The 24,198-nt window shown below is 37.7% G+C and overlaps 1 protein-coding gene across 3 annotated transcripts in view; it reads left to right on the forward strand.

The window, feature by feature from the left end:
- LAMA4 (laminin subunit alpha 4) overlaps positions 1 to 24,198 on the forward strand; it is a 142,281-nt gene that overhangs the window by 93,054 nt on the left and 25,029 nt on the right. For all 3 annotated transcript variants that reach the window (XM_055535140.1, XM_055535139.1, XM_055535141.1), the window contains 12 exons: positions 1,315 to 1,456; positions 2,152 to 2,248; positions 9,076 to 9,192; positions 10,801 to 10,980; positions 12,754 to 12,893; positions 15,088 to 15,264; positions 15,961 to 16,106; positions 16,541 to 16,703; positions 17,582 to 17,715; positions 18,182 to 18,353; positions 21,020 to 21,151; positions 22,269 to 22,411. In XM_055535140.1, coding sequence (XP_055391115.1) covers positions 1,315 to 1,456; positions 2,152 to 2,248; positions 9,076 to 9,192; positions 10,801 to 10,980; positions 12,754 to 12,893; positions 15,088 to 15,264; positions 15,961 to 16,106; positions 16,541 to 16,703; positions 17,582 to 17,715; positions 18,182 to 18,353; positions 21,020 to 21,151; positions 22,269 to 22,411 — 1,743 coding nt within the window. The remainder of the gene's footprint in view (positions 1 to 1,314; positions 1,457 to 2,151; positions 2,249 to 9,075; positions 9,193 to 10,800; positions 10,981 to 12,753; positions 12,894 to 15,087; positions 15,265 to 15,960; positions 16,107 to 16,540; positions 16,704 to 17,581; positions 17,716 to 18,181; positions 18,354 to 21,019; positions 21,152 to 22,268; positions 22,412 to 24,198) is intronic.

A 24,198-nucleotide genomic window follows, 5' to 3' on the forward strand; every position in this document is an offset into this window, starting at 1 on the left:
ACTAAACATATTTTATCCCTGTTGGACCTCACTTCAATCCTTTGAGGCACATATTGTTATCAGCCTCTGCATGGAGGTGTGTAGTGCATGATGTGCTGTGCTGTGCTTAGTCGCTCAGTCCTGTCCTACTCTTGTGACCCCATGGACTGTAGCCCTCCAGGCTCCTCTGTCCATGAGGATTCTCCAGGCAAGAATACTGCAGTGGGTTGCCAAGTCCTCCTCCAGGAGATCTTCCCAACCCAAGAATCGAGCCCAGGTCTCCCTCTTTGCAGGTAGATTCTTTACCATCTGAGCCACCAGGGAAGCCCAGGAATACTGGAGTGGGTAGCCTATCCCTTCTCCAAGGGAACTTCCTGACCCAGGAATTGAACCAGGGTCTCCTGCATTGTAGGCAGATTCTTTACCAGCTGAAGCCCCCCAGTGCATGATGGGTACCAGTAAATATTAGCGGAACCTTACAGGAGTCAGAGGAGACAAAGGCAGAGAAAGTGGTGTAAGGATCAGGGTGATTGTGAGGTGGGGCTGTGCACTTAAGGGGAGCAGCTAGGCCTCAGGAATGAGACAGACCTTAACCATGTTTGCCTTGGGCAAGTTGTACACCCTTCCGCAGAGCCTCAGCAACTTTTATGGGAAAGGAATAACAATGTCAACGTCACAGGTGTGGGAAGATGTAGAGATATAGTATATGGAATGGGGCTGACCCTGTATCTGCATGTGATGCTCAATACATATTATAACCCTTCTTCAAGAAATATGTGACCTGTTATATAAAAGAAAGAAATAAGATTGAATAAATAGAGTGAAACCAGCTAATATTTATTAATAACACCATGCTGAGGTTATGCACCCTCTCTGAGAGCCTTACTTTCTTTGACAGGAAGGGAATAACAGTGCTGAATCGGGTAAGCAGTAGGTGGGGATGAATGTGGGTTCATTCCTCTGCCTGACGCCACCACATAAACAAGCTCTTGCTTGAAGAGGTACAGATGCTGTTTTAAAATCAGCATTTCCTTTCCCTGAGGCCGCTGCCAGGCAGGCAGTTGCCAAGGAGCCAAAACAAGGTGAAGTCTTGAAAGAACTAAAAGCAGAGGAATGGGAAGACAATGTGCCCCTAGGAAAGGCCACGAGGTGGGAGAGGGGGCAGTGGAGGGGTGAGGAGGGGGCGTGTGGGTGAGCACTGCCCAGCCAGGTAACTTTAAAAAAATAAAAAGGAAGTGCCTATAGTCCTGGAAGTATTCTAATCAGACTCTAAAAATGGCCCTATTTCCCAAGGAGGTAAAAAGAGGCAATAATGCCAGATTTGTTCATTAACAGGAATTTGCACAGTTCAGATATGAATGGACTGGTACAGAAGGCTTTGGATGCTTCAAATGTCTATGAGAATATTGCCAATTATGTTAGTGAAGCCAATGAAACAGCAGAACAGGCTTTGAACATCACTGATCGAATTTATGATGTGAGTATTGCCTCATTTTAACATTCATTTTTATATCAATATGTTGCCTTTTCCTGGCTTATGACTTTGTCTCCTAATGTCATCTCTTGAGTTTCCAATGTCATTCAAATGGCAGAAAGAGCAGCAGAACTGAGAAAAGACCATTTTATTTATGTTATGAATGCTTCAGTAGTACAGGTTCTTCAAGATGTGTCATACTCCAGTCAGTGAATGCCAGTTCCTTTAACATAAGCTTTTTTAAACCAAAGTCCCTGAATAGAAAATATTGAAGACTAGTTCCTGCTGATACAGAAGATTGTTGTTGTTCAGTTGCTTAGTCGTGTCCGACTCTGTGACGCTGTGGACTGCAGCACGCCACTAGAGAAGATACTTTATGCATATATTCAGATTTCCTCAACTCAAAAACATTGTTTATTTAACAGCTTCTTCGTGACAAGCACTTTCTTTGGTGGGGCCTTGGCCAGGCACTGTTCTGAGTTCACTGAATTTTCTTCAAAAACCATTTATCTTGTAAATATCAAAGATATTATTTTTTCATGTTTACATTTGACCTTAATTTCGAACTATGAAAATGAAGCTGTATGAATTTTGTTTGCTGTTTAGCAGATAAAGTGTAAACCATTTAAATCCTAGAACGATGAAAACTTGATTTCTTTTGCTGTCATTCCTACTTTCTCTCTCCGATTCCTTTGTAGGCTGTGAGTGGGATTGATACACAGATCATTTACCATAAAGATGAGAGCGAGAACCTCCTCAATCAAGCCAGAGAGCTGCAAGCAAGGGCAGATTCTAGTAAATATCTTGACTTTCCTGTCTGCCTTCTGATTTGTAGCTGCTTCCCTCCTTTCAGACAGTGTTTCTACATGTAAAACAGAGGTTTCAAAATTCTAGAAATAGAAAGAAGAAATTATGTTTCATTTGAATATTGCCTTAATAGTTCCTGCTCATAGTCAAGGTATTAAAAAAGCGGCTGTTAGATATTTTAAAATAAATTGTGGTTTTAAAAAATTTCCATGTAGTAAAATTACATGGAAACATATAGTGGATATTCTTGCTAATCAAAAAGACTAATTAGTAGAAACTTGCTATAAATACCAATTTTCAGGGAGTTATTACCATAAAATACACTTCATCCTAAAATTATATCACACATAATGTAACCTTGCTTGAAGAATTCAGAAGCCCTTTAAAACTTTACCATGAAGGTCTTCTCTGGTGGTCCAGTGGCTAAGACTATGCCCCCAGTGCTGGGGGAAGGGAGGTGGGTTTGATCCCTGGTCTGGGAACTAGATCCCACATGCCACAACTAAAAGATCCCGAATGCTGCAACAAAGACCTGGTGCTGCCAAATAAAGAAAGAAAAGTAAATATTCAAAGTTTACCATGAAGAGATGGGTCAGCACTGAGTCAGGAGGACAGGGTACCACAGAGCCCTCTGGGTTTTTTTGGACTTTTTTGTAGTTTGTATTCTACCCAGTTGCTGCATTTAGGACAACCCTAATGACCACATGGAAAGAAGCACTTCCAAAGGCTGAGGCCTGCATCTGCTAAATCAAACAGGTCTAACATTGGGAGAGGGAAGGAAAAACAAAAGAGAAATGATTCTGGTTAGCTTTGAATCTTGTTGCTGCTGCTGCTACTGCTAAGTCGCTTCAGTCGTGTCCGACTCTGTGCGACCCCATAGACAGAAACCCACGAGGCTCCCCCGTCCCTGGGATTCTCCAGGCAAGAACACTGGAGTGGGTTGCCATTTCCTTCTCCAATGCGTGCAAGTGAAAAGTGAAAGTGAAGTCGCCCAGTCGTGTCCAACTCTTAGCAGCCCCATGGACTGCAGCCTACCAGGCTCCTCTGCCCATGGGATTTTCCAGGCAAGAGTACTGGAGTGGGTTGCCATTGCCTTCTAGAGTTACACTATTACAATCATTGATCATATATCAAACTATGCATTTGATCCACTGCTTCAAGTCTAGTCATCATTTCTGTTGAAAGCTCAGTCATATACTTGGTAATACAAGAAATAATAATCTTGTGAAACAAGCAAAATACAAATGGTATAGTTAATAACATTAGTGGAATTAAAAGTAAATATTTTAGCCATGAGCCTCCCACACCAGTTTTTTTTAAAGATTGCCAAGACTAGGGAATGGGTCACTTACAGCAGAAATCTTGAATCTTGTTATTTACTCTTAAAAACAAACTGAAAATTTTTACTAAAACTTACTTATCTCTGGGGTAATGAGCTCATTCCTAAGGATATTCGAGCATTGACTAATGAGGTCAGAAATCCATTATCTAGCTAACTTCTGCCACCTAAAAACAAAGACCAAGTTTGAAACTGAAGATTTCATGTGATTTCATCAAAGTAATTAATCCCAAGTCTAAATGTTCATATTCTCTTTTTTTCCAAAGAAAATAAATGCATTTGTTTTTATATGCAGACTCTTTAACTATTTAATTACATAAAACAACTATTTTCTGGGTGAACAAAGACATTAAAAATGCTGTTTCTTCATTCTAATTAATTTATTATACAAGTCTAGTCTTACACATGCTCTTTAGAAAAGAATTAGAATATTAACAGTAAAGAATTAGAATATCAATAGTAAAATATTTTTGGATAAATATTGTCATATCTGTGTATTGCTTTTGTAGTGAAGACCAGAATATGTGGGTCTTTGTGATGCAGTGACAAAGTATTTTAGTCTCCTTAATAATTTGCAACGTATTTTCTCTGTCTTGTCATTATTGAGTTGTTGAACCTTGTGAAAGCAGTTTTTCTATTCTAATAATGCTGTCTCTTCAAAGTTGCATATTTTATGCACAGATTAGTCTCTCTGGTTTGGTCTCTGAATATTTTGCAGATCTGGCCACCTATTTCATGATCTTGTTTGGTTAAATCCCTTCATATGTTTATTTGCAAAAGAGACACCTATGGGGACTTAGGATTGTGTGGCTCAGAACTTGCTTCGCTTTAGAAAATATGAGTGTTTGTAATATAAATTCACATTTTCAAATTGAATCATATTCATCTCTTGAGTTATATTGTAATGTCAGATTACTGTTAATTCGTTTCCAAATGAGTTCCAATGATCAGTAATCTTTATTCACCAGGTTTCCTTTTCTTCATTATCTATGTCAAATAGTTAGCAATCTGTAATAAACTCAGGAAGCTACTATTTTTAAAAATCTTCTACTGAATTCATTTGTAAAATGGAAAATGTTTATGTAAGACAGTAAGTTCCAAATAGGACAGACATTTTATGAAGCATTTCTTCTTTTGAACATCGAGCCCCAAATAGATTTTCTTTCTTCTATTTTTATCAGACTCCAAATATAGTTAAATATATTTAGCCTCAATGTATCAGCCAGTGTTTTTTGCAGTAACAGACCCAAAAGAAAGAGTGAAAAGACTGCTGTATCACAATATGAAAAAGTTGAAACTAAACAGAGAGAAGGCACAAAGCAATTACAAAAGATGTTTAAGACCCTCCTTGAATTCTGGGGAGGTATTGACACTAACCAGAGGAAACAAGGAAGAAGCGCTCGTACTTTAGTTATGTTGTACTTGGTACAAAGCACATTGACAGAATCAACTAAGCATCACCTATATACACCCGTTATACACATGTATGGGGAAAAAATAACTATACAATAAAACCAAGCACACCAATACTGTATAATTGAAAAGAGACAGTATACCATGGGAGAGTATATATCTGTAAGGCCATTAGAGAGAAGGAAAAGAAGAATGGGAAGTGAAGAAGTTACTTATCTGTCAAGAAACATACATTTCTTGATGCTTTGGAAGTAAACAAAGCATGAACCGATTCTTGGGAAGTTGATCCTTCAGTTTAGGTGACGAGATTTTACATCGTGACTTGTTTAGATTTGTGCCAAGATAGCCCCAATTAAGGTCTATGCTACAAGCACATTTTCAAGAATAATTTTTCAAGGAAAAGACTTATAATCAAAACAGGTGCTAGAATGAATGGAAAATCTGATGTATGTAATCTGGAGAACTGTATGTATGTGCATATGTATAATAAATCTAATCAGCAATTAAGCCCTCCCATAAGAAAATCTCAAGGCTCAGGTGGCTCCACTAGTGAATTCTCCAAAACACTTGAAGAAATAACTCCATTAGTATATAAATTCTTCCAGAAAATAGAAAAATTGGAAATCCTCTGTTTTTCCATGAAGTCAACAAAATTTAGACATCAAATCCTAAGGACATTATAAACAAAGAAAAATATAAGCCAAATTCTCTCAGGAACAAAGATGTGAAAATCCTATCCAAAAATTGGCCAATCAAATCTAGCATACATAAAATTGGTAATACATGATCAAGTTAGGTTTATTACAGAATTTCAATATTTTAACATTTAAAACATTAGTAGCAATTCACCACATTTACCAAACATAGGAGACCACTCATATGCTTATCTCACTATGTACAGGAAGATCATTTAGCAAAATTCAGTACCCACTCATGTTTTAAAAAAACTCATAGCAAACTAGGAATAGAAGGAAACTTCCATAATCTAACAAGGAATAATAAAATAATATTCAGCAAGCATATATTCATACTGAAATATTGAAAGCTTCCCCATTAGGATTGGAAATAAGATGAGGATGATCCACATTATCAATTCATTGTGTAAGTACCTAGTTTAATTCTGGGTAAAACAATTAGAAATTAACTTTTAAAATAACACTGTTTGCCGTAACAAAATACCTAGGAATAAATCTGATGAAAGATGCTAAGATCTTTAAACATCAAACTATGGAACACTACTGAAGAAATTAAAAGATGAAATAAATAAATAGAGATCAAAATGAGAATTTAGATCTAAGGAAGAATAAATAAAAACTGTATTATATTTATGTATATTTAATATATATATATATATACATTTTTATATAATAAAAACTTCCATTAAATGAAAGTTTTCATTATATTAAAAACTCTATAAACTGTATTATTTATATATGTTTTTGTTCAGTTGCTGTTATGTCTGACTCTTTGCAACCCCATGGACTTCAGCAGGCCATGTTTCCCTGTCATTCATCATCTCCCAGAGTTTGCTCAAACTCATGTCCATTGAGTCGGTAAGGCCGTACAACCATTTCGTCCTCTGTCATCTCCTTCTCCTTCTGCCTTCAATCTTTCCCAGCATCAGGGTCTTTTCCAATGAGTCAGCTCTTCGAAACAGGTGGTCAGAGTATTGGCGCTTCAACTTCAGCATCTGTCCTTCTAAAGAATATTCAGGGTTGATTTCCCTTAGGATTGACTGGTTTGAGATCCTTGCAATCCAAGGGACTCTCAAGAGTCTTCTCCAGTATCACAGTTCGAAAGCATCAATTCTTCAGCACTCAGCCTTCTTTATGGTCCAACTCTCACATCCATAATGACTACCAGAACAATCATAGCTTTGACTATACGGACCTTTGTCAGCAAACTGCCTCTCTTTTTTAATACGTTGTCTAGGTTTGCCATAGCTTTTCTTCCAAGGAGCAAACATCTTTTAATTTCATGGCTGCAGTCACCATCCACAGTGATTTTGAAGCCCAAGAAAATAGTCTGTCACTGTTTCCACTGTTTCCCCATCTATTTGCCATGAAGCGATGGGACTGGATGCCATGATCTTAGTTTTTTGACTGTTGAGTTTTAAGCCAGCTTTTTCACCCTCCTCTTTTGCCTTCATCAAGTGGCTCTCTAGTTCCTCTTGGCTTTCTGCCATAGGATGGTGTCATCTGCACATCTGAGGTTATTAATATTTCTTCCAGCAATCTTGATTCCAGCTTGTACTTCATTCAGCCCAGCGTTTCTCCTGAGGTGCTCTGCATATAAGTTAAATAGGCAGGATGACAGTATACAGCCTGACGTACTCCTATTCCAATTTTGAACCAGTCCATTGTTCCTTGTCTGGTTCCAACTGTTGCTTCTTGGCCTGCATACAGGTTAGGTGGCAGGTAAGGTGGTCTGGTATTCCCATCTCTTGAAGAATTTTCCACAGTTTGTTGTGATCCACACAGTCAGAGGCTTTAGCATAGTCAATGAAGCAGAAGTAGATGTTTTTCTGGAACTCTCTTGCTTTCTCTATGATCCAGTGGATGTTGGCAATTTGATCTCTGGTTCCTCTGTCTTTTCTAAATCTGGCTTGTACATATAGAAGTTCTTGGTTCACATACTGTTGAAGCCTAGCTTGAAGGATTTTGAGCATTACCTTGCTAGCATGTGAAAGGAGTGCAATTGTTTATTTATGAGTGTAATGTATTATTTATATATAAATAAATATAGTTTTTATATAATAACTTACATTAAGTGTGGGCTTCCCTGGTGGCTCAGACGGTAAAGCATCTGTCTGCAGTGCAGAAGACCCAGGTTTGATCCCTGGGTTGGGAAGATCCCCTGGAGAAGGAAATGGCAGCCCACTCCAGTATTCTTGCCTGGAAAATCCCATGGACCGCGGAGTCTGGTAGGTTACTGTCCATGGGGTCGCAAAGAGTCAGACACGACTGAGTGACTTCACTTTCACTTTACATTAAGTGGAAGATTTGAATTTGTAAAAATAAGAGTGTCTGCCAGAATATATCTGTAGATTCAATTGCAATTAAAGTACCAGAACTATATATACACATATGGGATGTTTCTAGAATTTCTTTGGAAATGGGTGTGGATAGGGTAGGCAAGAATAGCCAGCACAGTCTTAAAGAATAAAAAAAACAGTTGGAAGATTTAAACTACTCAAGACTTTTAACTGTACAGAAATTAAGACAGTGATACAATAAGATATAAAAAAATTATATTCTATCATTTCTTTTGAATAAAGCTTAAAAATAGACACAGCTAAGGAACAGAGGTAGGACTACCTTCGGGTAAGCATGGAGGTCCCAGGAAACCTTAAAGGGCTAACCATGCTCTTTTTGTTGCCCTGGGTATTGGTTATATTTGGCGTTCAGTTTGGGAAAATTCATCAAGCCATGTGTACCATTTTCTAGATGCGTGTTGTGTATCAATTAAAATTTTATTAAAACAAGTAAGAAAAAAGAACTATTCTTATCTAACCAGTCTGCTCTTAGTCAGTTGTGCATCTAGGTGTTATTAGTCACAGCAGTACTATATTTTTCAATCAAAAAATTAGCCATTATCTCTATACCTTTATGAGTTACTTTATGACATCCTATATCACTCCCAAGCAGTGTTACAGGTTTTCTGCAGTCCTTTACCTCTTAACTGAAGTGCCACTTCCCAGAATTGGCATTCTATGTTTATATCATATTCAGAATATTGCAGATGACTCCATTGTACAAGGGGCTTCCCTGATAACTCAGTTGGTAAAGAATCCCCCTGCAATGCAGGAGACCCTAGTTCGATTCCTGGGCCAGGAAGATCCGCTGGAGAAGGGTTAGGCAACCCACTCCAGTATCCTAGCCTGGAGAATTCCATAGACTATATAGTGCATGGAGTCACAAAGAGTCGGACATGACAATGACTTTCACTTCACTTCATTTTCATGGTACAAACCAGAATATTTTTCTTTGTAACAGAGATTTCACCACCCCACCCCACCCCAATCTTTGCCCTACTTGTACTTCTTTTGGCTTCTTCTCCACAGGCAGTGATGAGGCAGTGGTGGACACCAGCAGGCGCGTGGGTGGAGCCCTAGCAAGGAAGAGTGCTCTCAGAAATAGATTAAATGATGCCATTAAAAGACTACAAGCCACAGAGAGAGGTGAGGATCTCAAACAAAACTTAAGCTCATCTGTTTGTTCACTAATATTAAGGTAAACCTCTGAGGAAAGAGTAAGTGATTCCCTGCTTATTAATCTTTTTATAAATAATATTGCTTTCTGATGACAAAAGAAACTTCATGTATCTCACACACACACACACACACACACACACATACACAAAAGTCCTGAAAGATAATAAAAGCTGTAGCTACATCACCTAGGGATGACAATTAAATTTAAGAGCATTTTCCTCCAGTCTTGTGTGTATGTGGGTGTGGGTGTGGGTGTGTGTGTGTGAATGAGATCAGGATGTTTATACTGTTGGGTAACCTACTTGTGAACATTCTTTTTCATTAACAAATAAGCCCTAATTTGGTTATTGGGTTTCTCTGACCCCAGCAATAAACAGCTGCTCTCTGTTACATGGCATGTCTTTCTTATAATGCAAGCAGAGAGACCACCTAGCCAGAGAGGGAAACAAGAGCACTCATGTTGCCTAATCTGAAACTACGGGGGTATCTCAGAAAGATGTGATGGGAAGCAGATGTGCCTTTCCCAGCATAGTGATAGTTAGCACATTGCTGCTGGATGTGGTGTTTCACTACACGGAGCAAATCCGGCAGCAGTACCACCGGACACCAAAGCCCTGGCCAGATGGGTCCATCTCATTGGCATCATCAGAGCTACTACATGCTAAGCCCTGGGCTGCATTTTACAAACATCATCTCGTGTGGGAAAGTATTGCTTTTAGGCTGATGTGAACCCCAAGGCTTGTCAAGTCTGGGGAGCTTGCTCTGAAAGGTACAGCAACACAAAGACGATGACGCAGGATTCAAAGCCACACCATCACGAGTTCAGAGCATGAGAGGTTGAGCCAAATGTTTCTCTGGTTAAAAAAAAAAGAAGAAGAAGCTAAACCTCACCTGAGAGATTTTTAATTGTTTTTTTTTTTTTTTTTTTTTTTTAATTGTTTTTATTTACAGAAGTAATGCATGCCCATCGTAGAAAAATTAGAAAATATGGATAACAAAAGAGAAAAAACAAGAGAAATCTGTTATAATTTCATTATCTAGGAAACAAGCATTTTGTTGTAAACTTGTTTTTATTTTAAATATATAACTTAAAAATTGCATTATAGATCTCTTTTGAAACTTACCTTTCTTATTCAAAAATACCTTTCCTTACCAATTTATGTCTGTACTAGAGCATAATTTTTATGGCAGAAGGAAAGTGATGTTTACAGTGGATTTCAGGCAAACATTTTATGAGTTAGTATCTCATACACATTTTGTATAGTTTTCTCACCAGGTCTCTAACCTGAAGTAATATTACTCTTTAAAAAAAATTACCTCTAATTTGGAAATGTTTTAAATGAACTACATGATTTTATTGAGACTTTAGAGTGTTTCAGTCTCATTTGTCAATACTGTTTACAGTATTCTTATGCACCTAACTTACACCATGATTAACATGCATGTAAAGGTCTCAGTTTGACTGAAAAGCCTGAATTTGAGGTCTGTTTCATCCCAGTGATTAAATGAGTATTCATGATCCCATCAAAGGCCCTACTTCTTTGCAAAATAAATGTCCTTGTGCTCTGTGTGAAGGTGATGCCCAGCAGCGCCTGGGTCAGTCCCAGCTGATCACCGCGGAAGCTAACAAGACCACAATGGAAGTCCAGGAGGCAACCGCCCCGATGGCTAGCAATCTAACCAACTGGTCACAGAATCTTCAAAGTTTTGACTCTTCTGCTTACAACACTGCCGTGGACTCTGCCAGAGATGCAGGTATCACCTAGCAACTTCACAACTTGCATCCAGTTGAGGAACTGGTCATTAAACCCTGCATATCTTTCGTTAAGAAGCAGTTTTTTTTCATTTGAGTTTCAGATTAGAATGTTGTAGAAGTTAGCTTGTGTGCTTAGTCGCTCAGTCACATCTGACTCTTTGCGACCCCATGGACTATAGCCCACCAGGCTCCTCTGTCCAGGCAAGAATACTGGAGTGGGTTGCCATACAAAACAAGTAAATAAAAAGGCATATTGTAATATGAGAGTTCATAAAGACTCTAAAGTGGCTCCATTTCTCTGAGAGAATTGAGGGGAGAAAAACCCTGTTTTGTACACATTTTCATAACCAACATTTAATGCAATGCTTTAAATGTACTCTACTGCCTTTAATGTTAAAGACTGTTATACTATATAATAATAGTCATTTTATAGTATGGCTCTTGTGGTCAGTGATCCAAATAACATACACTTACCTCTGTATTAATAAACACACTAAACTGATAGTAGCTAATTATTTACCTAATTTATTTCCTTTTGTTGGAGAAGCAGTTTGTTTCCTAAGTACAGAAAAGAGATGTTTCCTAGGTCCTCACTGAAATAGTCTCCTGAAGTATGAAAATGAAAGTAGCTCAGTTGTGTCTGACTCTTTACGACCCCATGGACTGTACAGTCCATGGAATTCTCCAGGCCAGAATACTGGAGTGGGTAACCTTTCCCTTCTGCAGGGGATCGTCCCAACTCAGAGATCAAACCCAGGTCTCCCACATTACAGGTGGATTCTTTACCAGCTGAGGCTCCAGGGAAGCCCTATTCTCCTGAATCTGAGTTTAATTTGGCTCCAGGAAGAGGCTTGCTTTTGCTCAGCTGCTCATGCTCGGTGACCATGCCCTGCCCTTAGCTAGGAGTTTGCTCAAAGGTATTTGTTTTCTACTTCAGTGGTTCCCAAACACAAGTGTGCATCAGAACCACCTGGACCCCATCCCCATATTGCTGGTCTGGGGACCACACATTGAGAACCACTGCTTCAGTCCATGAAACTTTGAAGAAAGCTATGCTATTCTCTGTTTTGGATTTTTTTTTTTTTCCATCAAATTGTATCCTCATGATTTGTGCTCTTTTCTCTGTGTGAATTATATATTCCCTCCTCCCCCCTCCCCCGCCCACCCCCGCCTCACACACAAAAAGAAGATAACCTTAAAAATCAGTGTGGTCTGCTGATACTACCACCTTTGTCTAGGATCATAGGTCATGACTCCCCAACCCCCAGCCTTGGCACCACTGCCACTTTTCCGGGCATGCTCCCTTATTTCTTCCATCCAGCTCTGCTTCTGCTGGGACCACTGCAGTGGCATTGTGATGTGTGAACAGGCATCTTAGAAAAAAACCTTCCCACCCACCCCACCTTGCCCAACATTTCTTTTGACCTGTTATATCAGTTAGAAATGTAAGCAGAGCTTGTGCTCTTTAGTGAAACATCTGTGTACTTGTCATGGGTCCCGCCCTTTAGAAATGTACATTGTATATCAGCTTGCTCTGCATACAATTTATAGATCAATATATATTGTAAACATTGCAGGATAGAAACTGATTATGCTTTGGACTTAACTATTAATTTTTTAGAATTAAATATAGTTTCATTATTTTCTTATAAAATTAGTTTCTTATAGTTCTACCAGAAATAACCATGCATTTGTTATCTCTTCACCTGATTGCTGAAGTAGACTTAACTACTGAAATATCTACTCAAATGATTCATTTTTATTAACCACAGTTGGAAACCTGACAGAGGTTGTCCCTCAGCTCCTGGATCAGCTTCGTACGGTAGAACAGAAGCGGCCTGCAAGCAATGTTTCCGCCAGCATCCAAAGGATCCGAGAGCTCATTGCTCAGACCAGAAGTGTTGCCAGCAAGGTAACCAGTGAAGAGAGTCATTATCAGTCACTCAGTGATAAGCACAGCATGAGGCTGAGCTTAGATCCTTGGGCAGCTTCCAGAGCTGGGAACTTTCTACTGTATTATCCAGCTTGATAGTTCTCAGCTCCATCTGTTCATTAGACTCAGCGAGGAGATTTGAAAACCAAACCAATTCCTGGTCCCAACCATAAAGCAATAATGGGGCTGTCTAAATGAGGGCTCAAAACCTGTGTGTTTTTTGTTTGTTTGTTTGTTTTAAAGTTCCTCAGTGATTCTTAATGTGTAGCCAAGATTCAGAGGTATATATTTAGCCTAGTCAACATAGCTCATAGAGCAAAAGGAACCAAAGAAGGCCAACCCCAATTAAAGACTCAATTTTACTATTACTATTCATTATCCTAACAGCTGTATTTGTGTAATTACTAAATGCAATATTCTTGCCCATCTGCCTTTTCTAAGAATTCTCTGGCACAGCATAGATGATACGAAACTTTTACTGACCTCTCCACAGGCTTAACACATAGCAGCTAAACTGAACAATTTCAACAAAGTCCCCATTCTGACATGCTACACAGAAGCAACACAACACCGTAACTAGTGCCAGCATTGATAGGAAATACCCTAACACAACAATTAACATTTTCACTGTGGCACAACAGGGCTTGTTCTTGGCCCCTTTTCTAATTTGTTTTTTATTCATTTATAGACCAGCATGATTTTTTTTAACAACCAAATTGTATGGTTGTATTTTCTCAATTGCGAGTCAACTTGAACAGACTATTGGCCCTAATCACTGACAGAATTAAGAACTGGAAATCAACTGTTTTGTAATGAAGGAAATTATTATTGCTAAATATACCCAACTTTTAAATAATATATGGTAATTAGCCCTACGCCACAAATCACCTTTTAGATACCTTGGAGAACATTTCAAAAAAGATTTATTGTCAGTAAATGGCATTTCCAAAGCTAGGTTTCTGTGAATGCCTTCTGGTACTTTTATTTCTATGGAGTAGAATTTAGGAGCCTTAATCCCCTAAAACCATTTTCTGAAGAAAGTCCTGGCAATGCCTTGGGGAACCCACACAGCTCCCCAAAGGGAGATGCTTTCTAATACAGTAGATATCTTTTTCAAACTCTCAGTTTTTACAGACTTTAACCCCATATACTGCTTGATTATTTACTAAGATGTATTGTATTCGTCTCAACTGGCCACATAGGACAGCTGCACTTTAGGCACTTGGAAATATAATCTTGAACTCACTGGCCATCAATATTAACTAAATTAATATTAGTCAATTGATGTAATATATCTAATTATTCATAAATATTTGCATAATGGCATGAATATACACAGTGCTTACACTTCTGAATATTCTGAAAATCACCTTGAATCAGACCAGGTCGGCATGTCACATTGGGCCTCTTAGAAATGCATTTTCTGAATTGTGCTTCATTGTGATGCCTTTCTAAGGATTATTATAAGGAATGTCTTAATGAAGTCATCATTACAGTTATTATGATAGAGCCAGACACTGGAAAACACTTTATAGTTACCTTGTTTCATCCTCTTAACAAATCTTTTGTCCTCATTTAATAATGACGAAACTGCAGGTTAAGTGATTTGCTCATGGTTCCACAGCTAGTAAGTGGTAGAGCCAGATTTCAAGACCTCATATAAGACTTAGAAGCTGAGTCTAGACCCCTCCCAACTGTCTAAACATGGTCTAGGATACTGCTCACAGCCTCACCAGTGCTCCTCTTTTGAAGACCCTAGGGAGAAGGTCCTAGCTGTATTAGAACCCAAGATTAGTTATTATTCTCCTGATCAATTAGTTGTTAAATTTATGGGCCTTGTGAATTGTATAACAAAGTATCCTTTCAAGCTGTTTAGTTCACTTTAACCAAATAGGTAGTTCATTGTGGAATTCATATTTACCCTCATTCTTAGACCTACTTTGTTGCCTTTTTGTTTTGCCTTTTTCTTTCACCTAGCTTTAAATTTAAGCTGTATTATCTTCTTTATATCCTTTCTCCAACAAGATAAGGACAAAGTAAACAAAGGCTTGGAGGTCATGAGTAAAGCTCAGAGACCTCCTAAGAAATGAGGGAAGCCCACTGAGAACCATGGGAAAGCACTATGCCCATTTCTGTACTTCTGCACTTTAATGAAATAATTTTCTAACTTCAGATCCAAGTCTCCATGATGTTTGATGGCCAGTCAGCAGTCGAGGTGCACCCCAGAGCCAGCATGGATGACTTAAAGACCTTTACATCTCTGAGCCTGTACATGAAGCCTCCTCCTGTGAAGCAATCGGAACTGGCTGTGACTGCAGATCAGTTCATCCTGTACCTCGGAAGCAAAAACGTAAGAGCAAGTGGTTTTACAAGATGGAATTACATTAAAAGGAAAGATAAGTGCTTTTCTCTTGCCTCAAAAAAAAAAAAACCTACCTGTGCAAACAAACAAAATTCCCATTCTAGCACCTCAGAAGGTGTAGATCAGAAGGCCAAGACTAAAGTAGCAAGTCCTTCTTTGTGTGGGACAGGTAATTCTTCCTCTGTGGGGGATATTTTTGTGGTTTCCTCATATCACCCTCACGCTGCAAACTCAGGAGTCCGAATGCTGCATTTCAAAGACATCCAGAGTACAGAGACTTACTATATTTAATGCTGAACCCTGCTTGAAGGTATTCAGCAGTCGGTATTGGCAGGCGGCATTATATTCCCAGATTAATGAAACAAGGTTAGCACCTTCCGGGCAGCCATCAAATGTCCACAAGCCCAGAGTTGCTTGCCTTCCTGTCCAGGGTATACTTAGATAGGCACAGAGGGGTGTGGTGGGGGGTGGGCAGTGGGCAGGGGCCTCACACTGATGCAGCCATAGGGAGGCTGGAAAGAAGGAGGCGCTGCCCAGTCTAACAGGCACTCTGGTAATAATTCAAGCCAGATATGCCTTATAGACAGCCAAACGTTTAGATTGCTAATTGTCCTTTAAAGAAATGAGAACAAAAATGATATTCATTCATATAAATTTTATTTATAAGACTTCTTAACATTTCAGGCCAAAAAAGAGTACATGGGTCTTGCAATCAAAAATGACAACCTGGTGTACATTTATAATTTGGGAACTAAGGATGTAGAGATTCCCTTGGACTCCAAGCCTGTCAGTACCTGGCCTGCTTACTTCAGCATTGTCAAGATTGAAAGGTAAAGTGAATCCATGACGCAGGGCTGATCTGCACATTTCGTAAGAAATCTATTGAATGCACTCACACACACACAGATACATACACACAGTCTTTCTGTGGATGTTGCTCCTCTTTCTTCCATTATTTATGTATTTCTTCACAAGTACCTTGATAGGAAACAAAAAATTAGAAAAAATAGTCATCACTTCTAAATAGAAATCTGATTATTAGTTTTTTTTTTTAATCTGGCCAATCCACAAATCCAGTTCCAAGGTGGACTGTGGTTCTTCCCCTTCCCATTGATTGTTGACATTATGTAAATGCTTACAAAAATGACAAAATCAAGTCACCAAGTCTGTGATGAAGGGATTTTCACATTTTGACATTTAAAAAAAAAAGTATTTTATACAAATTATCTAGCTACTAAGGAGTGAAAATTCTTTATCTGAACAGGGTAGGAAAACACGGAAAGGTGTTTTTAACAGTCCCAAGTCTAAGTAGCACTGCAGAGGAAAAGTTTATTAAAAAGGGGGAATTTGCTGGAGATGACTCCTTGTTGGATCTGGATCCCGAAGACACTGTGTTTTATGTTGGGGGCGTGCCATCAAACTTCAAGGTAAGCTATCCAGCCATATTTTTACTTAATTGCAAATCTACAATGATTGTTTTTAGAAGTCCATAACACCTACAGTGACTCGGGGTTGATTGGAAACCTTGATACCTTAAAAACAGAGTTTAGTTCAGTAGGTGGTAGAATTCTGAATCAGGGTCTGTAAATATGCTGTGTAAATCTGATCTCTGCTACACATATTTTCATAGTGTCAAATACTTTCATGCTATAGCTAAAACTTGAATATCAAATGTGTTTCATCCTGATACATGCATTTATAATTAATATTACCCCACCTACTGCAAGAATGCCTGTACCTTGTAGGTTTATAGCTAGTCTTCAGGTTTACAGATGACAGTTTCAAAAACTCAGTTATTTCAGCTGATACACAACAGGAAATGAAATACCTGGGATGTGGGAGGGGGTAGGATCTAGGGAGACAGATGACCTGATGAAGGGCAGATTCAGGAAGGGCCCAAGAAGACAAGGAGTTGATCTACAATTTCAGGTGCAGAACTATTACTCACTAGTTAGAGGCACATTATTGAACTCTTCTGAGGATTACTTTCTCTCTCTTTATCTGAGGACAGGAATACCTACCTCATGGAGCTAGTGTGAGGATTGACTTTGGTCATGAATCCATTGTCAGGCTAGTGACTGGCACATAGTATATTCTCAGTAAACCTACACCCTGTCTGCTAAGATACGAACAACTGAACAATCATTCTATATCTGAATGGTTTAGCATAGAATAGACATAAACTCAGGTCTAGAATGATATTTCTGTCAATGTGAAGGTCCCCTTGACCTTTGTCTCCCAGCCTGATCTGTGTGGACTGGATGAAATGTAGTCATGGGAGAATTGACTTCACTTTGTTTCACAGCTCCCTGCTAGCTTAAACCTGCCTGGCTTTGTTGGCTGCCTGGAATTGGCCACTTTGAATAATGATGTGATCAGCTTGTACAACTTTAAGCACATCTATAATATGGATCCCTCCAAATCAGTGCCCTGTGCCAGGTAAGAGCATGCTAAGAGCACTGAAAATGTGATGGCTATGCAAGAGCTGCAAATAGGACAAGTGTGGGTCAGTACTCAGGTTTTCAGTCTTTTCTTGGAGAAAACGAATTTTGAAACTGCTTAATAGTCATGCATGTAAACAACTTTTCAGTTCTTCTCTATCATAATGAGCATGCACAATTATTAAAAAGTTAAACTCCTAAATTGCAGCTTTGGTTTTGGATAACAGAAACTAGGGTCTCACTAGAACGTTCTGTTATCTTAGCACACGGGGTGCTAAGAAAAAAAAATCCATCACAGACAATTTTTTCTAAATGCTTCTTTATGTCTCACATGCAGACATCAGGACTTCATTTAAATGCTGTAAGACCCATGGAAAATGTCATGAGAATGGGTTGAAAAGAACCTCATTTGAAAGCATAACAGATACTGTCATGTTTATATGATCCTCGCATTTTTATTTCAGAGACAAACTGGCCTTTACGCAGAGTCGGGCTGCCAGCTATTTCTTCGATGGCTCTAGTTATGCCATAGTGAGGGATATCACGAGGAGAGGGAAGTTTGGTCAGGTGACTCGCTTTGACATCGAAGTTAGAACACCAGCTGACAATGGCCTCGTGCTCCTCATGGTCAACGGAGTGAGTAGAAAGTCCTACATCTTCTCCCTTATTGCCTTTACTTTCCACCATGCATGTTTCTAGGAACCTTCCCAAGTTGAGTGTGTCATGCCATAAAGCTGAAGGTTTAGTTTATAAAGCAAAATTGGTTTTCTTTTCCTGCAGGGACATGATGTCAGCAGTAAGTAAAAGCAGCCATGAAATGGCATTTCCCTGCACTATATTTTTAGATGTATATTAAATATAATACATTCAATAAACTAAGAGAACTTTGATGAAAATCAGCACCAAGATCTAAATGAGCATCAGTTCAGTCGCTCAGTCATGTCCAACTCTTTGTATATGTCTACAGAACTTTAGCACTTACTTTTTAAATCATATGCCCTAATCAGTTGAAAAAGAGTTTGAATGCTTAACATATGTGTGTGTGTGTGTGTATATATATATATGCATTTCTTTATTAATGATATACACACACTATATATGAATATAATATTCAAAACTAGGAGAAATATAATTTATATAAATATAAAATGTTGAAACAAATGCAAGTTTAAAATGGTGGTAGTGGTTTAGCCGCTAAGTCGTGTCCAACTCTTGTGACCCCATGGATTGTAGCCCTCCAGGCTCCTCTGTTCATGAGATTCTCGAGGCAAGAATACAAAGAAGTTTAAAAAATTATTTTTATTTTGCTAGTGACACAAAAATTATTAATGGTAGTGTTAGTGAGAACAATGTAATTAAATATGTTTAAGTATTTTTAAAGTCACATTAAATTCTTTGTAATACTAAAGTCTTATCATGAGTCCAGTTTATTTCAGTACTAAGTTTTATTGGCTATCATAACTGGACAAGATAACTCATATAAATAAAAATGTAGGAAGTATATCATTGGCTATGCTTAGTAAATCATGATATCATTATTATTTCATTCACTGATTGGCAGAAGTTGTCTTTGAAAATGGCTGGCACATTTTCATCTTCCCTAATGTCAGTTCTTGGAAGCTAATCAGATAGTATATCATTTTGTAAACTTTAACAGAAGAATTCAAGACCATTAAAAATCTTCATTTGAAAAACTTTTAAACTTTAAAAAAAAACAAACTTTTTTTTTCCAAAAAAGTTTTAGTAGAGTAGATATGAGAGTTTTTATGGTAGTACATAAAAACATGAAAAATTACATTGTTTTCATCAGCAAATTTACTTAACAGTAGAAAAATTTTCAGATTTTTTTTTTTTTAAAAAAACCATCTCTCCAGAGTACAACTTTCTTCCCCGCCAAAATAGTTTCTCCTTCATTGTTATAATGTCCCTACCTTGAAACAACAGATCAAGTATATATTTTAAGTAGCTAGTGGGTTTCATACTACTAAAAGACATTTGTTATCACAAATAAAAGTCAGTAAGATTAGAATAATTCATTTTATAAAGCAAATGTGTAATGCTCTCAAAATTTAACCACATTTTTACTAATTTGTAGGAATTAATCTGAAAATATCTATGTGTCTCAGAATATTTTCACATCACAATATTTCAGTAGAAAATCATTATAAATATCCTATTATTAAGTGGCCTTATTCATAAATCCATGTAACCAGGTACCCATAAACTGCAGTAATTGTAATAGGCTAAACACAAAGAAATCAGTGCAGAGTGGGCCATGGCCCAGCTTCAAGTGTGGAACTTCATTCTCAAAGTGTGAATCTGAATCCTGCGAAAACCCACTCAAAGGACAAAATGAGGGCCCAGAGTAAATCTATGTATTAAATATTAAAAGTTGGCTTCTCTATTTTAGAGTTTTAAAATGAGTATAAATAGAAGTTGAAATATTTTCTTTCTATCCCCCAGTGGATTGTGTACCACATTCTTAGGAGTATATAAACTCTGTCCAAGAGATAACTTTCAGTGAAATAGGGACTTTACCATCACCAACTCAATGAACATAAATTTGAACAAATTCCAGGAGATAGTTAGGGTTGGGGAGTCGGACACGACTTAGCAACTGAACAACAACCATAATACTTTATTCTTCGTATCCACTGAATTCTTGTGTCTATGAACTATCTTCTAAAACAAGCATGCCTGACCAGTAAATTACTTGAGTGTTATAGAATTACTTTGGTTGTTGAATATCATGTGATCTAAGTGCATAATAATTCCATGTTTATTTATATAAATCCAGTGTTAACAGAAGTGGGCCTTCTTTTCCTTTTATCCATATTTACTGATAATTTTCCAAGATTCTTTTCAGCATACCTTGGAATTATTTTTCAGTGGTACCAATTTTGCTCTTAAAAATGAAATGTAATCACATCTGTTGGCCTGTTACAACTTTCAAACATTGCCTTAAAATAGGGCTGTTGAATACATATGGCCTATAGTACTCTGTTTTCAAGATTGTTAAAAATCAATAAGGTAAATTTAAATTTTCATTAATTCACAAGTAAAAACAGTAGAAGATAATTGTTTTAAATTGTGTATGAATATTAAAACTTTGGTATATGAGATGTAACTGCTGATCTGAATGTAGTGGTGATTTTTATTTCATAGTAAAAATTTCATGAGACTTCTGTATTCTTCAGACAGTTTTAATAATAAAGAGTATACTGTTATTTCTCAAATTCAGCTAAACCTGCTCTTTCTTAATAGCAGACTCTCATGTCTACAGCTTTTTTTCTTCTCCACAGAGTATGTTTTTCAGCTTGGAAATGCGCAGTGGTTACCTACATGTGTTCTATGACTTTGGGTTTAGCAACGGCCCTGTGCATCTTGAAGACACATTAAAGAAAGCTCAAATTAATGATGCAAAATACCATGAGGTACTGATCATTGCAGTTTGAATGTGTTGTTTTATTTGTATTTGGATCTATTGATCTAATCACATGGTCAAATGAGATAGGTGAGAAAGTAATTAAACTGAACACTTTCACATATAAAAACCAATGAAAGGCCCTCATATACTCAATTCCAGGATAACATTTGCTTTAAAAGAGTGGACATTTTTATCATACTGGAGTTTCCAGTAAAAGAGTCAGTGAAGATACATTTTAATTGCTTCATTGATCAAAAGACTCCTGTTGATATTCAATATATTGATTATGATGGCACTTCTGTACATTTGTTACAAATGAGAATGTAGATATAAAGCTATTTTGTTTTTGCTTTTTCCTTGAGTCCCATTAAATATAAAAAGAGTAGATGTAAGTGAAGAATTTCCTTTTTAAACCTTTTCTCTGACACTTAGAAAATAGTAACACAGGTTTTCCTATAAATGAGAACCCCCAGAGAATGCTCATCTGTCTTGACACAGATGTGCAGTATACTGATATTTCATCTGTTTTTACTAACAACTACTTTAAATCTATACTTTAATAAAATATGTAGAAGTCACAGTATCGTCTAAGTTGAACTAAAATGCAGAGTAGAGGCTATATTTCTCTTTTCAGTTCAAAGTCCATAGCCTTCATGAGGGTGGTTTACAATAGAAGAATATTTTAACTATTTCTCTGACTGGAATTTTCCCACATTCATTAAAGCTTATTGTGTCACCAAAAAATGACATCTGCAAACATGCAGACCAGGGTTCAGAAGGCACTTTTTTCCTGAATCCCCTCAAAGGAACAAAATATTAATTAAAAAGTTGATCTCATAACAGAATTTTTCTTGGGCTAGCTGTGAATCCATATGGAATCCTTCTCCAGCAAATGGGAACTTCTGGTAATATGACTAAGAGTTTTCATGTCTGTGAGTAAGGAAGGAAGAGCTATTACCCATTTTGTAAACAAATAAGCATAAGATCATGGAGGCTCAGCTGTTACAACATAATTAAATAATTATGAATAATAAATTATTATTAAATAATTAAAATACATAGCAGTCTTCAAAAAGCTGATTGTTAAGCAATTATCAGGACTTATTATGTATTATTTCTCCCAGATCTCAATCATTTACCACAATGATAAGAAAATGATTTTGGTAGTTGACAGACGACATGTCAAGAGCATGGATAATGAAAAGATGAAGATACCTTTTACAGACATATACATTGGAGGAGCTCCCCCAGAAATCTTACAATCAAGGTAAGCTTTTTTGTCCTTGTTAAGCTGTTTGTTCCTAACGCACTGGGCTGAGGACTCCACATCCAGAAGAAGTGTAGTAAATGTTTGAGCCTTCCCACCTACTACTTCTGTGCACATGTGCAAGGGCACACACACAATCATATACCTGTGTGCCCTGTGCAACCAGTCCTTGTGACCCCCTTAAATTAGCATCGGATAAATGTGATCTACAAAAGGCTTTATGTATTACTCTTAGAACATAGTCTAATGCAGTATTTCTTATCCACAAGAAGAAAGGTGGAGCATATGTGAAAGCAAAGAAGCATTGTGTCCATTTACTTTTGTTTTAGTATTAATTTAGAGTTATTTGAACTCTCAAATAGTATCTGAGAGTAAACCAAAATTTTAAGCCTGTTCCAGGAGTTGTGAATTAAGTATGTTGTTGTTGTTTAGTCGATGAGTTGTGTCCGACTCTTTTGTGACTCCATGGATGGTAGCCTGCCGGGCTTTTCTGTCCATCAGATTTCCCAGGCAAGAATATTGGGGTAGGTTGCCATTTCCTCCACGAGGGGATCTTCTCCACCCAGAAATCAAACTTACGTCTCCTGCATTTGCAGGCAGATTCTTTACTGCTGAGCCACCAGGGAAGTATGTGTGCGTGTTAAGTCTCTTCAGTCGTATCGACTCTTTGCAACCCTATGGACAGTAGCTCACTAGGTTCCTCTGTCCATGGGATTCTCCATGCATGAATACTGGAGTGAGCTGTCCTGCCCTCTTCAAGGGGATCTTCCCAATCCAGGGATCGAACCTATGTCTCCTGCCTTGGCGGGTGGGTTCTTTACCACTAGCGCTGCCTGGGAAACCCAAATTAAGTGTAATGAAATATTATTCTGATATATTAAAAAATTCAACTGTCTCTTATTACACTCAATTCATAGCATGAGAGATCCTAAAATGAGAGAAGCGTTAGGATATTCCGATATTCCAGTCCAGTCACTCTCAACCCTGGTTCTCTTTAGAATGACCTAGAGAATGTTTATAAACATCACTACCCACAGTCATTCTCCAGAAATTCTAATTTTTCTGGGATAAGACCCCAACTTTAAGCTTCCTTTCCAGACTAAATATCCTCATTCCTTCAGCCATGCCACTTGGGATCTTTAACCATTGTGGTTGCTACATGTGCAACTTAATCTATCAATTAGCATGTCATCCAGGCATGATCTTGTGAGAGCAGAATACAATGGGACTGTTACCCCTTAGTTGGTCAGTGTTCATCTAAAATACATTGAAGTCATTGCAACTTACTCAGAATTAACTTCGTATTCATTCAGTATCCAATACTATGTTCTTGGGCACTTCCTATCTATTAGGCATAGTGATGGGTACTGTTTTGAGCAAAATGCCATCTTTGATCTTAAAGATAAAGGATTTCTCACTTTCCTATTGCTCCGAAGACCCAACGTTCATTGAAAACTTCTCTAGCCTTGGTTGATTAGTGTGTTGCAAACAAGTAATTGAGTTCATGACTCAAGTAGGATTAGTGGACAACTGAAGACCTGGGTTCAAATCCTAACTTTCTACTTGTGACATAGGAAAAAAAAGACTTAATATTTCATTTATAGGTAAACCATGTGAAACTGCCAAGAGTTCACAGTTTTTGATCTATACATATGTCAATTCATTATGGTTGAACCTATTAATCATCTGTAAAAGAGAAAGAATAGCATCACCATCTAGCTCTCTGAATTGTTATAAAGATAAAATGAGCTGATGTAAGTTAAAGGATCTTGAAAACTATAAAGAAG

Source organism: Bubalus kerabau, chromosome 9 (assembly GCF_029407905.1).
Source record: "Bubalus kerabau isolate K-KA32 ecotype Philippines breed swamp buffalo chromosome 9, PCC_UOA_SB_1v2, whole genome shotgun sequence".
Lineage (NCBI taxonomy): Eukaryota > Metazoa > Chordata > Mammalia > Artiodactyla > Bovidae > Bubalus > Bubalus kerabau.